Raw genomic sequence first — 16,792 nt, 5'->3', positions numbered from 1 at the left:
AATGGCATCATGTTACTGTAACTCAGTTCATACAGTCATTCCTAGAAAATACAATAAGGTCAGCTCAAGGTTTTAACTGAAAATTTAGCTCTATCTTCCCCCCTGAAAGGAGGTTAAACATTGAGAAATTCCTGATGTAAACAGTTCAATCAGAACGCTGCACAGCCCACGTCCGTGAAATAAATACGTCAGATCGTTCAGACTGCAGCGAGTTCACGCAGAGGCCTTTTCTACTGGCGAGGAAACAGACACATACTGGGGAGCTTCAGGGATATCTGCAAAACGATCCCTCTTTATAAAATACTCAAAATCAGAAATCACACATATTTCCATTGGATTTATGTTGCAGTACTTTTCATTTAATTATTGACTTTCTGCCACTTACATTGAACGACCAGGAACCTTTCTGTTTTCACAATATGAATACCGTTCCACCATTTTAGACAAGAATGACTCAACTTAAACACAAAAATGTTTGAACCAGGACGTAAGACAAGAACCGGCGACCCTTCATGTCACTCACATGTTGATGAGTACTAGTCAGAGGGACCTTTTGCAGAGAAGCTTGATCAGATTGTGTCAGAAAAGACATCATTCGTGATCACAGAGAGCAGATGAGTAGCCCAGACCTTACATTAGCTTAGCTAACGGTTTACACTTTGGTATTAATGGAGCAGACGTGCCTTTTGCTTGCTTCTAATAATCCGTAACAGGCGACCTACTCAGAGAATACGTTTAGGGTCTGTGCACTCAGCCTTGAGCTGAGCAGCAGCAGCATCTACTGAGCAGGAAACAATGACATCAGAGAAGGAGAAAAAGGGAGGAAGAGAGTTGGGGGAGGGGGGACGGGAGACAGAGTAAGAAATGCTGTATTCCAGCAGGCTCACAAGGTACAAATGGAAACACATACCCCCTAAAGTCCATCTCACTCTTCTCCCTCCATTCTCACTGATCATGCGGAGCCCTAAAAAGCCTCCCTCTAGAATAACACATAACTGATGTCTGTGTATTGCATTATTTGCCCGTTAATGGGCCCCCCGAGTGAAACAATTCCAGTTGTGTCCTGCGTTTGTACTTGTGCTCGTCTGAAAACATGTGCACAGAATGCCGACACTGACGCAGAAAGCACGGTAAAGTATTAGCAGGAATAAAATACCACTAATGGAACAGAGAGTTGGACATAGATTAGGTTTGCTGAAACATTTTTTCCACCCCGTGTGTGTGTGCTGTGATTCAGCAGGTCCACCACAGCCCGGTCATCTGGCACCGTGGGAATGCAGCCACGAGTCTGATGAAGCGCAGATGTACAAGCGCACGGCAACAATTCCTTTGGAGGCATTCCAACTCTTTTTTTTTTTTTTGAGCAAGGACCAAAAACTCCAACTTTTCTTGGATCACTGCATAGATTGCAAAACTGTACTGCGTGGCGGGAACACAAGGGAGGTGCACTTACATTCTAGTAAGTTCTGTTTAACTGAGCTTCAATGATTTGTTATTAATAATTTGTTTCCCAGAGGAAAGACGAATCACAGACTGAAGAGCCTTGGACGGTGGACTGCTAGACTTTTAAGACTGTCAACAAAGGCTGCCAATAGTGGCGCTCCGCCCTGATGATGAAGCACCAGAGGAACTTCAGAGGTTCACTTGAAAATAAACAACCAAGGGGAGAATAAATAAGGATTAGGTTTACATTTCACAGGACGTTGCTGCTCCTGCTTTGAAAGCTAAAGCACCGAAACCTATTTAGTGATGACGTTTATTTGTGCACATGAGAGGATTTTGCTGTACTACGACACATACGACTCTGAATTATATGGCACCTGTAGACGGTACGATGTTCTCATGTGGCTTTAGTCCTTTAAGTTGCAGATCTATTGCACCCTAGTGGCTGAATTACAGAAAAGCTATAGAAGAGCCACAAACCATATGGTCTCAATTCAAAACTGCATGATGACAATTTTTAGCTATTCAAAAAATGTATCATTCATTCAGCGTACATGCAGTGTGCAGTTTGAAGACGACAAATCTCGTCAGAAGAATTCTTTAGAAGGCCAACAGGGGCTCATTGATTCCACAGAGAAAATACATTCCTTTTTAAACAGCATTTATTTAGCTTTCTCCATACAATACATTTAATGTACAACAGCACATACTGTTTTCTGAAATAACTCTCAGTATAAAATAGGATTTCTACAATCAAGGTACAGTCATAAAATGCTCTGAGGGACATGGCGACGGCAACAAGAAAACACCTTCATATAAAGCGCAGGATATTGAGAGAAGTGATTGTATTTGAAGCAGAACTTCACATCACACCTCTCAGAGCATCCGACTTCCTGCAAGAACCCGTTTTCTTTTTTCTTCTTCTCTCGGCTCTAGTGTCACAACTGAGGCGATTCCAAATGATGATCAACGCATAGGAATGTGATCTATTACAACTGCTGTAAATATGACTTGGCTATACGGGAGGATAAATTAGGTCTTGTTTGGGTACTGAATAGATACCAAGGTCAAAGCATACGACGTATTATGACTGCTTATCAAGTCTATATCTTCACAATCACATACTTAACTGCATGTCTGTGACTGCAGCCGTAAAGAACGGATTGTTTCTTAGTGTTTCCGGACATCGAACACTTAAACACAGCCAAAGTATACTGTACTATCACTGAAGCCACAAGGAAACCAGCTTATTTCAAACATGGTTATCAGCCAATTATAGATCATTTTAAAAAGGACTTTGGAGCATGTGTGGGCTTATATATTGTCTATACGTGTGTCTTTAAATAGAATACACAGAACATTGACCAGCTTGTGTGTTAATTTGCCATTACGTAGTGCTTCAGGTGTTGAATATACATTATATAACATGTCCAATCGGTATGAGAGAAGGCCCAGGTACAAGGAAACAAAAAAAGAGGGTCTGACTGGGAGGCCAAACAAATATCAGGGGAGAGAAAGGAGAGATTTGTCTCAAGTCTTGAGGTAAGCAATGTGTTTCAGTATAATGCCCTACAGACAATCATACAGTTACAATCATTAATTCTCTATATACAAACTTCCTGATTTACATACACTGTACTGCTCCTCAGTTTAAAATAGAATAAAACTAAATGGGAGATCATATCCATGGTGCAATTTTTCTTAGGAGGGAGGAGGATCGGACTCCACCAAGCCGGTTTTTTTATGAGGTGGGCGGTAATGAACATTATGGCTATTGAAGATGGCCTGTTTCCTCTTGCACTCGTCACACACACACACACACACACACACACACACACACACACACACACACACACACACACACACACACACACACACACACACACACACACACACACACACACCTACAACAGTGCAGATTTTCCTGTCCAGTCAAAACACTCGCAAACAATTGGCTAAACTACATCAGCGTTGTTTTCTTTTTGAAGTTATAAGGTTGAGAATGGAGATGACAAAGTACAACTGCCCGAGTAGATGTTGACATGGAAAATGTACATGCTTGTGTGTATGTCCATTAGGCCTGCCTGTTTTAGGGGATCACATGAACTATGTTCACTGCGTTACGATAATGTTTACTGTGGCACGGTGGATCAAATGAAAGAAAAAACAGGAAACAAGGATAAACCAGCGCTCTACCCCACATGGCTCCACTGGATGTAGGCACCACTGTTTAACAAGGTTGAGCTCAATAACACGTTGAGCCGATCCCACATCTCTCCACAACATGTGCTGCGCCAAATAAACGTGTGTCTACCGAAAGAGGCTTAATGCAAATACTAAATAAATGTGCTATAGTAGTAACAGTTTGCGCACCAATAGACACTACGGACTGTAACTGAGACATGACGTCAACAAGCTTTACGAAGAGGAGGAGGCTATAAGATGCTACAGTACTAGTGCTACCTGAACATGCTACAGATTGAGACTACGACGATGGGAGACGGTTTCACATTAGCACAAAGCAGGAACCAGCTTTGCCGAGGAACTCTATCCATCCGGGGCCACAGAGCCGCTGACTGCAGCCGTGTCCGGTACCAATTTTTGTTTTTTAAAAAGCAAACCAAAGAATGTGTTTTTTGTTTGGGATAAATCTTGCCCTCGGGACATGTTATGTACCATTTTTTTTAAAATGACAAAAGTACCGTCTTTGCAGCTTGATGGATCAAGTACTTAGTAAAGCTGGCTTATTGTGTGCAAGGAAAGCACCCCATCTGTAGTCAGTCCCTGTCATACAACACACACACGCACTTCCATACAAACACATTTGCTTGCAAAAGCGCACAAACCCTGAAGTAAGGAACGATTTCTATCGTCACACAGCACTAGCATTTTGATTATCATTGAGTGAGAGCTGGGATTGCATACTGTACCATACATCTCCTAGGAGAGGCACCCTTCATCAATGTCAGCTCATTCATTTTTCTGTCTCGCACACACACCAATTTTGAACTGGTCAAATAAAATACAATCACATGCTTTATAACGGAATGTAGAGAAAGCTCATACCAGACCTTCCACTTCAGCCGGGACTGAGCCGAGCAGACGAGACTCTGTTATGAAACGTCTGCTGGGTTTTAACCGTGAAAAGTTGAGAATTCAGAGGATTTTCTTACATTCTGGTGGATATTAACAGTTAAAAACCCTTTGTGCGCTCATTAAGCCATTAGTTTAATAACAACATTCTGCCCTGCTTTTATGCTAACTGTGAAGTTATGGCGGCTGTCCCTTCAGAAAGGTCTAAAATAGTTATTTTTAAAATTATTTAAAATATATTCCCCCATGTCAAGTGGGAGCTCTGGACTAAGTCTATCAGACCCCTGGCAAAATATGCCATGAGTGCACCAACTACTGGCTACGCCTCGACACATCTGGACCATTCTCGCACATCTTTCACATGACAAACATTTCATTCACGCTCTAATAGAAATGCAGTCATCACACCCTCCAAGCAAGCTGCATTCAAAGTCTACAGGGCGAGATATTTTAGGACAGCATCTACTGGCAATTTCTTTTTAGTTTATTCTCACCGTAAAAGTAGCGGAGCATTGAATAATGTGCATTAAGAGCTGTATGTCAGAGCGGGAGAAAACCCCCAACCCTGCAATGTCAAAATACCCCGATTGTGAGACCCTAAGGGAAGATGTGTCTGCGTTTTGGACTATAGGAACGTATAGTTGAACCGAGAATTTGGCAGCTTTCAATTTGGCTACTAAACCCAGAGAACATTACGGCAACCATTTGACCTGCATTGGCTCTTTATATTTGACTGTTCTATGTTCAAAGAAATTCATTAAATATTCATAAAAAAAGTTAAACGGAACTCTGAAAGACCCCAAAGCTTAATCTGATCAAAGTGCAGCACCCCAGCATCAATGGAAGGAGTGGAAGTGTTTGAAAAGGTTCAGATAGCAGGTCCTAGATCAGAGACTGGTGGGGTTTTAGCTCTCGCACATACCGTGTTGGATGTACTCACAAACAGGATGCTCACTCACTCACTCACAGAGTCTAGCTTAGATGAGTCTGGCCTCTCCCTCCATGTCTGGCGGAAGTTCACACACTCCCGTGAAGTGCATCTCCTTTCCCTTGCTTCCCTGCCCCCCCCCGGCTCTGGGCCCCAGGCTGGGAGACGGCTGTTGGGCCTGTGGGTCTGGCGACGTCCCACGGGGGATTCCACCTGCCCGTCTCTCTTTCAGGAAGACCTCTAGTCGGCGCAGCATCTGCTTGGGGTTCTTTTTGGCGAACAGCTCCACTTCTGATGGGTTGGAAAAACACACAAGGTATGGGACTCATGCTGGGGAGACAATCTGTGGTTAACTGCGCTTCTGCAGTCGAGTTTTCAGCTCAATGAAGAGACCTATGACTCTTGTTTCAAAGCAGGAGCTTGACATTTTGAGTATGCATGAGTTGCAGGAGAGGATCTATAACCACTCACATATCTGTCTTTTTTAACTATGCAGTATTTGGATCCGCATAGCTTCAGATCTAACTGACACATGATATAGTAATATATAGTATAGTTAAAACAGTAAGGAAAAATCTGAGCAAAAATTAGCATTCCTATAAAATTGGAGGACTTTTTTATTCCACACATTCGTATTTGTCACAACAATGCGACTACAGGTGTGGGTGGTTTATGGTAGTAGTTTAGTATCGATCCTCAAACAGAGATGGGGAGCATCCATAGAGGTCTAATAGAGCAAATTCTATCTAACGCCACAACCACAGATTTTATTTTATTTTCAAACTTCTTCTCAGTACAAATTAACAAACATCCTTTGAAACATGTCTGGTGACCGAAGAAAACTGCACACCAATTCCTCTACCTTTCAGAACAAAGCCAGAGTCAACGATGGTCTTCTGTTGGGTCTTCCACAGTTGATACAGGTGCAGATACGTGGCGACGTAGAACTCATTCAGCACACCAACCACTTGCTGACGACGATTGCACTCCCTGACACGGACAAATAGGTTGTGAATAATGAGCTGCAAGCCAGATGCATATTCAAGAAGATTCATAAAAAAGGAAAGAAATGTGAGGATCAGTGACCTACTTGGACATGGCTTCTTCTCTGAGTACTTGCAGAGCGATGCGGGTCATGTTGATTGACATCACACTGAATGGAAAGTTCTAAACCAGCGAAAATACACAAGGAAATGTACGTCCTCATTAAAGTTAGAAAAGATTGCAATTCTCTACAAATTCTGTTTTTCCGCTCTAGTTCCCTTTGCAGCGAGGACTAAGTTCAGGGTCAGCTACAAAAGTAGCACAGCCGGAGTGGGAGGTGCTTCAGTGTCCCTGAGGAATTTGTGAAATCTGATTCATGAATACAACACATGCATGCATGCACAGATTGGCGGACTCTGCTGGTATGGACAATTGCGACCCGGTGATACCTGTGTAGGGTGTTGTGATAACTTGTAGATGTCTCTAGCCAGCGGTAGAGTCTCTGGGTCCATCACGAAGTACAGCGTATGCATCAGTCCTAGGAAACCACTGCCACGTAGGTCGGTGGCTGGGTCTGTACCTGCAGCACAGAAAACAAACCAACGACACATTGCGTGATGATGGTTCCTTGTTATTACTGTCAATTCACTTGGAACTATGACTGTCCACGAGGAGAGGACGTCTCTCTCACCTTGAAAGCCGATGTTTTCCCAGTGCGCCCCAAAGCGAGGACAGTCCAGCCTGCTGCCGGTCAGCCGCTTATAAATGGTCTGGAGTACACGCATGTGGACTGCTTGGCTATTGTCCACATGGCCTGTAGAGAACACACACACACACGAATATGCAGGAGGGAAAATTTGCAGATTACTGGTCACCCTCAGCAATGTTACACATGCACGTGGGACGATAAGATAAACGAGCCCAGGAAAGACACACTCACACTTTGCGATGGCAAAGACCAGATTCCTCTCCTCCAGGAGTTCCCTGTGCAGCCGTGGGGGTCCGAAGAGGAAATGCGTGATCGCTGCCAGACCGGTCCTGTGTATCGTTGGCTGGATGTTCTTCTACAGATAAGGGTTGGAGATATAAATAACTATAGTTAGCACTATCAGTACAATTCTTGAGTCCAATAGTAATCCGCTTGCTTCTTGTGTAAATATTTGCAGCATTATGGCTCAAATATTTATATTTTTGGCTGGACGCACTGTATGCACGCAATCGCTCACCTACTCACTGTAAATTTCCTTACTGACAAGTGACAGTGGTCTTTATGTGCTACAGGTCTTTATTTGATACTTACTGTCAAAATTAAATTGTTTTTGATTCGCTGCTGCTTGTTTCTGCTAAGTATTACCTTCCCATCCCTGGAATTTTTTTTGCAATATCAAACCTGAAGTCAACAAATAGCAAAACATCAGACATCTATATCTAACTTTAATCTATATTTTGTTGAATCTTTCTTTTTTTTTTATAGGAAACTGCTACTTTTATTTGGTATTACTTGAGAATTTGACTATTAGTGTTTCTTACAATCAAGTCCACGAGGTCTGTGGTCTGGAAGTACTGCAGGGCTTCATTGAAGGAGATGAGCGGAGTTGGGTTTGAGTCCTCAGTGATAGCTGGAGGATTTTATATAAAAAGTTAAACTTTTAAAAATGCAAAATAAAGACCACATTAATTAAATCAGCAAAGCCGTCAGTATCTTAATGCAAACAGGTGATAGAGCAAGAGGCATCTGACCTGGTTGGACGTTCTCCAGAGCCTCCCACTCTTCTCTGGCCTTTTCCAACTCCACATTTTCCTCTGTGAGGAAAGTGAAAAAATAAATACGTCAAACTAAACCACTTGTCACACACACAAACTTGACAAGGAGCAAAGATGAGTGATGAGTCTCTTCTCAGCCAATTGGCTGTGGTGCAATGGCCATCACCGACCCAAGCCTTTCTCAGTCATAAATCCTTCCTTCCCGCAGAACTACGTCACTCAGTGTGCCACTGAGACCCTGGGCTTCCTCCAAGCAGGCAACCTGCACTCCTCCTGAGGGAGGCTTTACCTGCCGAAGCTCACTGGTATCCAGGATACACGGTCTCACATTCCGGTGGGAAGAGGACGTGAGACAAAGGGGAGGTTGTGTGCGACTGTGTGTGTATTACCTGCAGGCTTATCCTGCTCCCCTCCGGCTGCCAGAGTCTGCAGAAGACCATTCTGCTTCAGTGCTGAAATCTGGACAATTAACAAATAATGGATTACCTTACATTCAAGGAGGACCAAGTTGATTGCAGTAAGATGCTGAGAATGACATTTAACTACCGGCAGGGATCTGAGTGGTGCATTGCCGTTGGTTTGGTCGGTGACGTTGTGACTAATTATCATTCCGTTAATGACCTGAGAAGACAGAAGTTTGAATTGTTAATGAATAAAACAAACAAAAAAGAGCAAATAGCAATGGATAAACAAAAAGGGTTATTTTGCTCACAGGCTTATGGTTGGACTGTCCATTGACGATATCCTCTAATGGTTTGCATTCACGTGGAAAACCATTCAGGCCCTAACAGGAGGCCAGCAACACGGAGCAGATGCTTCAGATATGTGTACAATGTAAAAGTAGCACATTGTTCACTGCTTTTAAAATGTTAGAGCTATCTCTGAGGTGGGAGACACTCGGAAAAACACCACTCGTTCCATCGTATGTGGAGGCTTCTTGTGTTGTTTAGCTAGGTAGATCCAGTAATTTGAGGGTACAGTCCCTTGGAGAAAAACTGTCCTTGCTTTTTTACGTTGCCACTAGCCAGGCAGAGGACATACTTATCCAACTGTTTACAAAAAATCAGTACACAAGGATAGAGGCACGGGAGCAATAAGTAATGTTACGTCTGGAAAACCAAGCAGTGGATAAGGGAAATACCCCGTCAGCTGCTGCCATGGCAACACACCAAGCAAGTCAGACCAGAGATTTTACCTAAAGTAGAGGGAAAACTTTTGACCTTTGGCCTTAATTCAATGAAGTGACAGAATGGTTTGAACAAGTTTGCTCTTAATTGTTTATTAAACAGTGTGGTACAGGAAAGGAAAATGTATTCCTGAGGGTGACTAATTCAATATGGTAAGATGGCCCCTACTTCTATTCTGTTCACCAACACAACAGGTGTTTGAATGGTTTTAACCTGCTGCAAACAAAAACACCTAATTAGACTAAACAGTTTACAAATGTTTAGACCGAAAGTGAAATAATTTTACCTCAGTGTGGGATGTGACATCAAGATCTTCTTCCATTGCATATGAGTTGTATGTGTTGGCTGGCGAGCGTGTTCCTGATCCTGGCCTTTAAAGGCTTCTCTGGTCATGGACTGAGATGGACTGAGGAGGTGATGCCAGGACCACCATGGCTTCTGTAGTGCACATTAGTAGTGACTCCAACTAGCTATGCTTTTCTCCTCAGAACTCAATGTCAACATTCACAACCAGGATTTACTATAACTATCACTTGCAGAAAAAATCCATTATGTGCACATCATATTCTCCTTTTCTGCGTTGTGGTGATGATTGTGTGGTTGAGATGGCAGCCTGGTATGATGAACTACAATGAAAAGGTCCAACCTTGTGTGTTGTACACTTACAGGAATGTGTAGTTATTGGCCTACAAGAGCAGACACAAGGAAACGGCCATCCATCAATGCACAAGTTTCCTGGAAACTTGCCTTCTTCCTCTTCCCCTCAGATCTGCTTGGACAGTGGGTCCTTTCCTCAGCACCATCAGACGTACAAAGACGCTGGACAATGACATTGCATTTCAGGGCTGGGCTCTCCCTGTCCGAGACACTTCATTTCCTTGGCACCAAAGACAGATCTGGTACGGACCTCGAGGTTAAGAGTTCAGTTTTAATTCATTTGAAACAAAGCTGTGTTATGTCTTCAGCCTCACATGAAACAGAGGCACACGTCCAGAATGAGAAGTGAAGGTGTCCAGTGAGACGTGGGTCATGGAGAGAGTTCTTGTGTCGTCAGACTTCTGAGGAGGGGCGGTCATATGTACACACTATCTGGAAACTAGAGCAAAAAAGAATGATTGAACTACACCTACAATTCTCATTTGAGGTATCCCTACTTTACGTTTACATTTATTTGACAAATTAAGATTCAACATATATAAAATAAACAGCTAATTTATTTAATAATACGGATTGAAATACCTAATAGTTTAAACAAAATTAATCACAAAATAAATCACTGCACATGAGGGCTTCCGCTTTCTGCATTGACTCCTTTCATTTCATTGCATGGCTTTCACTGGTAATGAGAGTATGTTTACACAGAATGGGATTACCACTTTTACTTATCTGGAGGCTGTGAATACTTGAGATGTCAGTTTGCTGGTGCGTTTCTCCGCTTTGACAGCTAACGTTACAGTAGCAACCTGACGTCAGCTAGCTTCCATCAACCGTAGCAACCAAGACGCTAGCAATATGTCAGCTAGCAACCCGCAGGCACAAAAACGCAGCTACAGCTTCTTCTCCAAACTGAAAATGCCACAATTGCACAGGTTGTAGCAAAGAGTTTACAATTTTATTTCATGAGTATTTAGTGCAACAAGGCATTTGATACCTAAGCTATCAGCAGGGGAAAAAAGCCAGCTGTCAGGCTAACTAACGGGCTAGCTCTGGCTCCATTGAACTGTAACGGGGATGGAGTCTGTACACAAACGCGACCGCACCGAACGGATAAAGCTGCCATTTTTCTACAAGGTATACAAGAAAACCCCCGAAACATTGCGTGCTGTGGCCTGTCCGACCAAATTATGCAAAATACAGCATTTCAAAAGTACCTCAGTTTCTCACTGTTTCTCCCTCCAATCTCAGCTTCCCTTCCCCCGTCCAGCGGCCGCTGTCATTTCAAGTGCATCATGGGAATTGTGGTTCCCTGTTGGACTGTAGCTTCATTACGTCATCTCTCTCTCTCTCTCTCTCTCTCTCTCTCTCTCTCTCTCTCTCTCTCTCTCTCTCTCTCTCTCTCTCTCTTTATGTCTCACCGATATCATAGGCTGAGAGAACATGGAGCATGTGACCTCCTTTTCTATCTAAACCTCTCCACAGCACAGATACAGTTTTTTGCTTAAAATGAAGGGTTTCATTTCCCACACTGAATTGATCCTGAATCACGTGTGTGTAAATTATTAAAGGCCTGTGAACCAAAGATGACGTTTGGTTGAATTTTATTTAAAGACAAATGGATAAAAACTGGTTGAAACAATAAATATATATTTTATAGTCTGTAATGGGTAACTGGGATTCAATATGACTGCAGAATGCAGAATGTCTCTGCTCCTTGTTTTATGCAAATGATGAAACAAGATCTCCAAGTGACAACAACTCTTTTCAACAACCCCATGTGCTTGTGTTCAAATTTGGAAGGATTTCAAGCAGATGTAAATTATTACCCTCTGGTATGGGAGATGTTGTTTTGCATTTCACACAGCAGCACTTGGAACTATGCTGCTGACATTTGTTTTATTTAGGGGAGAATGGAGTCAGGATTAAACAAACTCTACATCTGTCTGGGGCCCAAATTCTAAAGAAGGTTGTTAAACTCTCTTAAACTTTGTCCTGGCTCCACCCAATAAAGGGAGTTGTTACATCTTTGTTCAAGACAAAAATGAGGAAAAACTGGTATGAATGGACAACAGATTTCCTGTTTGGGACGAAGTTCACCGTTACTCAACCTTGTAGAATGCACTGCTGGCTCATGCTGAACGGCACGCAGCGTGGCTCTCCACACATCCACACTGCCAAACACCTGCTCGTTCTGGCAGACTGAAAACCCATTTTTATGAACTACATTTCTTGTAAATCCATCCATCTCCTCTCTTTTAAAGTGGAATGATTGTGCAATAGCTCTGTAAATTCCAAGATTAGTTCTTCAGTTTTTCTTTTTGTTTTTCCAACATCTAGTAAAATATCTGCTATTCAAACTCTGTGTGACCAAGTTTGTGAGTGGACAATGTTTTTCTTCTCAAGCATGATCACTGAATTTTTTTAATGGGCTTTTATTCAGGAAAGGGCAGAGTAATCATTCTCCATGACGCTTTCCCAGCAGCAAGCATAAAAACATAAATAGCAAAGACATGGCACTCGTTTGTTCACTTTGTGGTCATTGAAATGTAATGCATCTTGGCAGCATCAATAAATAAAACATTGAAATAAAAGTGCAACTTCATGGCAGAAGGAGGAACAATAACTGGTGTGTTACCAGAAGGAATGTAGCTGCTAATGTAGAGTGGAGAGATATGAATCAATGTGTCAGAAATCAGAATCTCATGACAGAATCACAGTCTACTAAGAAGGGCAAGGAAAACATACATCGATCTACGCTCTCAGACAAGCATCATCTTCAGCTGATCTCCTTCATACACTCTGGATTTTCGTATCGTCTCAGCAGTTATGAGCTGACGAGCTGACTTCTTTTTTAACGGGTGTCAGCAGGCGTGCGCCACCTCCTCAGAAACATTAGCAGCCATCCTTTGCCTGAGGTGGTTGGCAAAGTCCACTTGCGTCTGAGAGAGCACTTTGTTTATGATCGTTTTTGGGATCCAGCCCTGCAGATGACAAAGTCAGCGTTAGATTGTGTGACATGATGTTTGGAAAGCTGACAGTTTTTAGCGCTTGAAGAGGTCACATACCTTGAGATCTATACTAAGTAACCAGGTGAACTTGGTTTTATTTGGGTCTTCGGGGCATGGCTTCATGACTATGCAGGTAGGGCCATTCTCCGCCCTGAACAAGGAAAAGATCAACGTACCACATCAGTTTAAAACGCACAAGATATTCTTATCATTTTCATTTATTGCACATCTGTTTACTCCTAAACGGTTGCATGTATCACAGCAAGTCGTTTTTATTTTCCGTCTCAGGCTCACCTCACCACGCCCCTCTGCTCGGGCATGTTGGTGTGCTGAGTTGACATTCCTGCCAGGAAGCAGGTGGAGCCCCGGCGCTTGGCGCAGCGGACACTGACAAAGTCCCTCGGTCCCACCACATTGCCAGGTGTCTCCGCAGCGACCTCATGCGTAACCATCGTGTCCTGGCCGATCTTTTGAAGGATCTGTGGCGTTCCATTGTGAGAATACATCAGTGTTCTTAGATAGATGTTATATATCTCTATGCACTCAATTCAAATATAAAGGTGTCCCTGTTCACATGCCGTCCTCTCTTACCTTAACCTGTTTGACGTTAGGGTTCCAGTCTCCCATCTGCTCCATATTTCCCACCAACTCCTTGTAAAGATTGTCAGGGTGTTGCTCCAACATCACCTCCAGCTTGAACACCTTCCCAACGTCAGGCAGCACTTTACTCAGGACTTTGTCTCCGTTTGCCTGAGGAGGGGCGTAAAGAAAAATGAAAGGGCTCACATGTTTTCTTTTACATTTTAATCGTAATGTACTTTAACACAGTGAAAGATTCTTCTGATCCGTCTCAGTACTCACGGCCATGGTTTCAATGGTCCAACCGTCTTGTTCGCTGAGGATGCTGATGGCCTTCTGCAGGGCATCCTCACCTTGCTTCAGGTAAGATATCTCCTCCTCGTTGTACCCTTCCTCTTCTTCGATCCGAGAACCTTGGAAGTAAGATTTGTGAGTCAACTTTCACTATTAGGTTTCTGTATATAAGTCTGACATTATCTCTTTCTGTCTCGACGTGTAACTACTCACTGAGGAGGGAGCTTCGTCGGCGGACCTGGCGGATCCAGCTACTGGGACCTGGACCTGCCAGTCTGTTAAGTTCGTGGTGAATGGCCACAACGGCATTCTTCCTTAAACCTGCCAGACAGAGGTGGAAAATAGGCAAATTACTACAGATCTAAATCCATTGATTGTGCAAGCCGCATATTGTTAGGGAGATCAATAACAATCTAAGTTTTAGATTTTTTCTTCATTCGTTTACTTCTTTTAGTCACACTGACCGTTGGCTCTGTGCAGTAAATTTGTGATTTTGAGCAGGAAGAAGAAGAAAAAATGGCCATGGGAAGACTGCTCAATGTCACTGTAAATAGGACTGTCTCACTCACCTGTCATGTTCCTTGTGTGCCGATACGAGATGCCAGCACACAGCTTGAAGGTTGCAGGCAGCATGTTTTTGTTTTAGGAGTTTGTTGCAGCTTCAGGAAAACTAGAAAAGTGTACAAGAAGGTGGATCCCAAAGGCTCAAAATGCGGCTGAGCAGTAAAGATTTTTCAAAGAAGTGAACAGACTGCGGCGATTGCGGCAGAGAGGATGACGATTTTTTAACTGTGCAGGTTTGAAAGTGGCTGTATATATAAGAGCGACACCCACAAGGCCGCGGGGCTATCGCCCCGTAGATAAACACACACACATCCCCTCGCTGTTCCAACGGCCATGTCGCCAAGGTTGCGCGGTGGACACGACGCGCATGTCTCAGACTCTCACAAACACTGTGTCAGATACAGATAACGTCCAGTGCCAGAGCTCGATTGCTCTCACGCACACACACACACACACACACACACGCACGCACGCACACACACACACACACACACACACACACACACACACACACACACACACACACACACACACAAAAAGCCTTTCCAGAGCTGTGAGTAATAGGAGAGACAGCCTCTCTGGAGTGATAGACATACCTAAAAGAGAGGTCAGTGGCAGAGACCCTGAATGACTCATCCATCCTTTAACAGTCCATTACGCCCTGAACCCCTCGGAATTTTTAAGACAAAAAAACTAAAACATTCGGTTTGACCTGTTTCTCCTCATTATTTTTGACCGAGTGGAAAAGACCAGCCATTATCCTACTTTTCTGTTTGTGGTCATTGACTTCGGGCTCCCTTTAACAGCTCAAAAACAATGTTTTATTACCTGCGTACTTTTATGAGAATAAACATGATCTCAAACTGATGACATGGTCAAGAGCCGGCTTCACAAATCACACTCACAGCAATTATTTCTCTTGCTGGAGTTTTCATTGCAGTTTCTTTATACAAAGCAGAAATGTAATGCATACAATCAAACGCTTTTTAAAGACAATGTTTTAGATATCATATTGGTGTCAGATACAGACACAGTACCGTACAGAGCAGTTCTGCCAGTTTTTCCATCCATGTTGGTCAGACTTGTTAAACACATCAAATTTAAAAATGCCGACATCCAAACCTCAATATTCTGCTTTTGCCCTGTTAGGAGGAATAAATCACTCTTTCAATGTTTTTCCAACAGGGTTGCTTAATTGTCCAACAGTGCAAACACGATCTGTCAATTACGTATTTTATCAAGCTGCTTGTGTATTTTGACAACCTTGCTTACTCCGTCCAAGCACAATCCAAACTATCTAACATCAATATTGCCTCAGCGTTTTGCGCGTCAAACATGCATTCAGAGTCAACAGTAAATGACCACAGGAATGGAAACCTGTCAAGAGAGTTGCAAGGCTGATTAGTTGACAGAGAAAACAGATGAATAAATAAAAAGGGAAACTGAACCTTAACCTGCAACCTCACGTTCCTCTGGCAAGTTGGCAGAATTATCCATCAGTCGCTACGGCCTTCTGCAGGGTTTAATATGGTAACCAACAGGCCAAGTACGCTAAGAACTAGGAGCTAAAGTGGGTCAAATAGTTTTTTCTAATGGCTCCGTATTTGACAACATCAGCATTATGCTTTGATGAGACTCAGTGCTGCATTTTTGTAATCTGGATCGTTGGCCTTGGACTTGGTGGAAGAATAAGACGTTGGTAAAAGTGTCTCTGGGATGATGTCTTTCTTTAAGCAGTTAAGCTCTTTTGATGAGCCTTCTTGGATAGATAAATTAAGTCTGTCTCAAAACAACACGTGTCCGTACGTATGATTTATTTACATGGGACACGTCCACTTTGTGCTTTCACACTGACTTTTTTAATGAATTTGGTAATAATACACAATATAATCCTCTTCATCTGTAAAACTCAAACTGCATAGCTTGCATTGGTTTTGGTTGAATTATGGAATATATCTTTTACTAGAATCTCTGAAAACAATTGCCCATCCTTCAGATAAAGTGAGATATGAGGTAAGCAGGTATCCAAAGTAATCGTGTTTTGAAACACTCACCTCATGATTCACCTGATCAATAACTTTAATACTATATGTCTACAAATTGTATAAAGTATAGCAAATAATATTGCAGTATTGTGCTACAATGAGAGCTTTGCTGTCTAATGTTACACGTGTGGAGAACTCTAAGATGGTAAGTAGGAAAATACCATCTCTAATCATTTTACTGTAGTTAAATAGGAATAAGGAAATGTTCCCTGGCCACGTGGAAAAAAAGAGACTGTGGAGTACGGA

General features: G+C 42.7%; 2 protein-coding genes across 2 annotated transcripts; both read right to left on the bottom strand.

The window, feature by feature from the left end:
* Nucleotides 1-2,087: 2,087 nt before the first annotated feature.
* Nucleotides 2,088-11,422, bottom strand: elmod3 (ELMO/CED-12 domain containing 3). Its single transcript, XM_040194890.2, has 14 exons — nt 11,271-11,422; nt 10,066-10,495; nt 9,686-9,837; nt 8,925-8,996; nt 8,759-8,833; nt 8,602-8,671; nt 8,189-8,251; nt 7,979-8,067; nt 7,389-7,512; nt 7,140-7,262; nt 6,898-7,028; nt 6,555-6,631; nt 6,327-6,454; nt 2,088-5,755 (listed from the first exon to the last, which is right to left on the bottom strand). Exons 3-14 carry the CDS (start codon nt 9,719-9,721, stop codon nt 5,514-5,516), a joined length of 1,230 nt encoding a protein of 409 aa, XP_040050824.1. The 5' UTR covers nt 9,722-9,837; nt 10,066-10,495; nt 11,271-11,422; the 3' UTR covers nt 2,088-5,513.
* Nucleotides 11,423-12,365: 943 nt separating this feature from the next.
* Nucleotides 12,366-14,843, bottom strand: star (steroidogenic acute regulatory protein). The gene is made up of 7 exons (XM_040194895.2): nt 14,507-14,843; nt 14,151-14,258; nt 13,926-14,056; nt 13,656-13,814; nt 13,359-13,543; nt 13,122-13,215; nt 12,366-13,037 (listed from the first exon to the last, which is right to left on the bottom strand). Exons 1-7 carry the CDS (start codon nt 14,568-14,570, stop codon nt 12,918-12,920), a joined length of 861 nt encoding a protein of 286 aa, XP_040050829.2. The 5' UTR covers nt 14,571-14,843; the 3' UTR covers nt 12,366-12,917.
* Between the last annotated feature and the right edge of the window lie 1,949 nt (nt 14,844-16,792).

Source organism: Gasterosteus aculeatus, chromosome 13, assembly GCF_964276395.1.
Source record: "Gasterosteus aculeatus chromosome 13, fGasAcu3.hap1.1, whole genome shotgun sequence".
In the NCBI taxonomy this organism is placed as follows: Eukaryota; Metazoa; Chordata; class Actinopteri; order Perciformes; family Gasterosteidae; genus Gasterosteus; species Gasterosteus aculeatus.
Note: the sequence above shows the minus strand (reverse complement) of the source record. Positions and strands in the feature narration are given on the sequence as shown.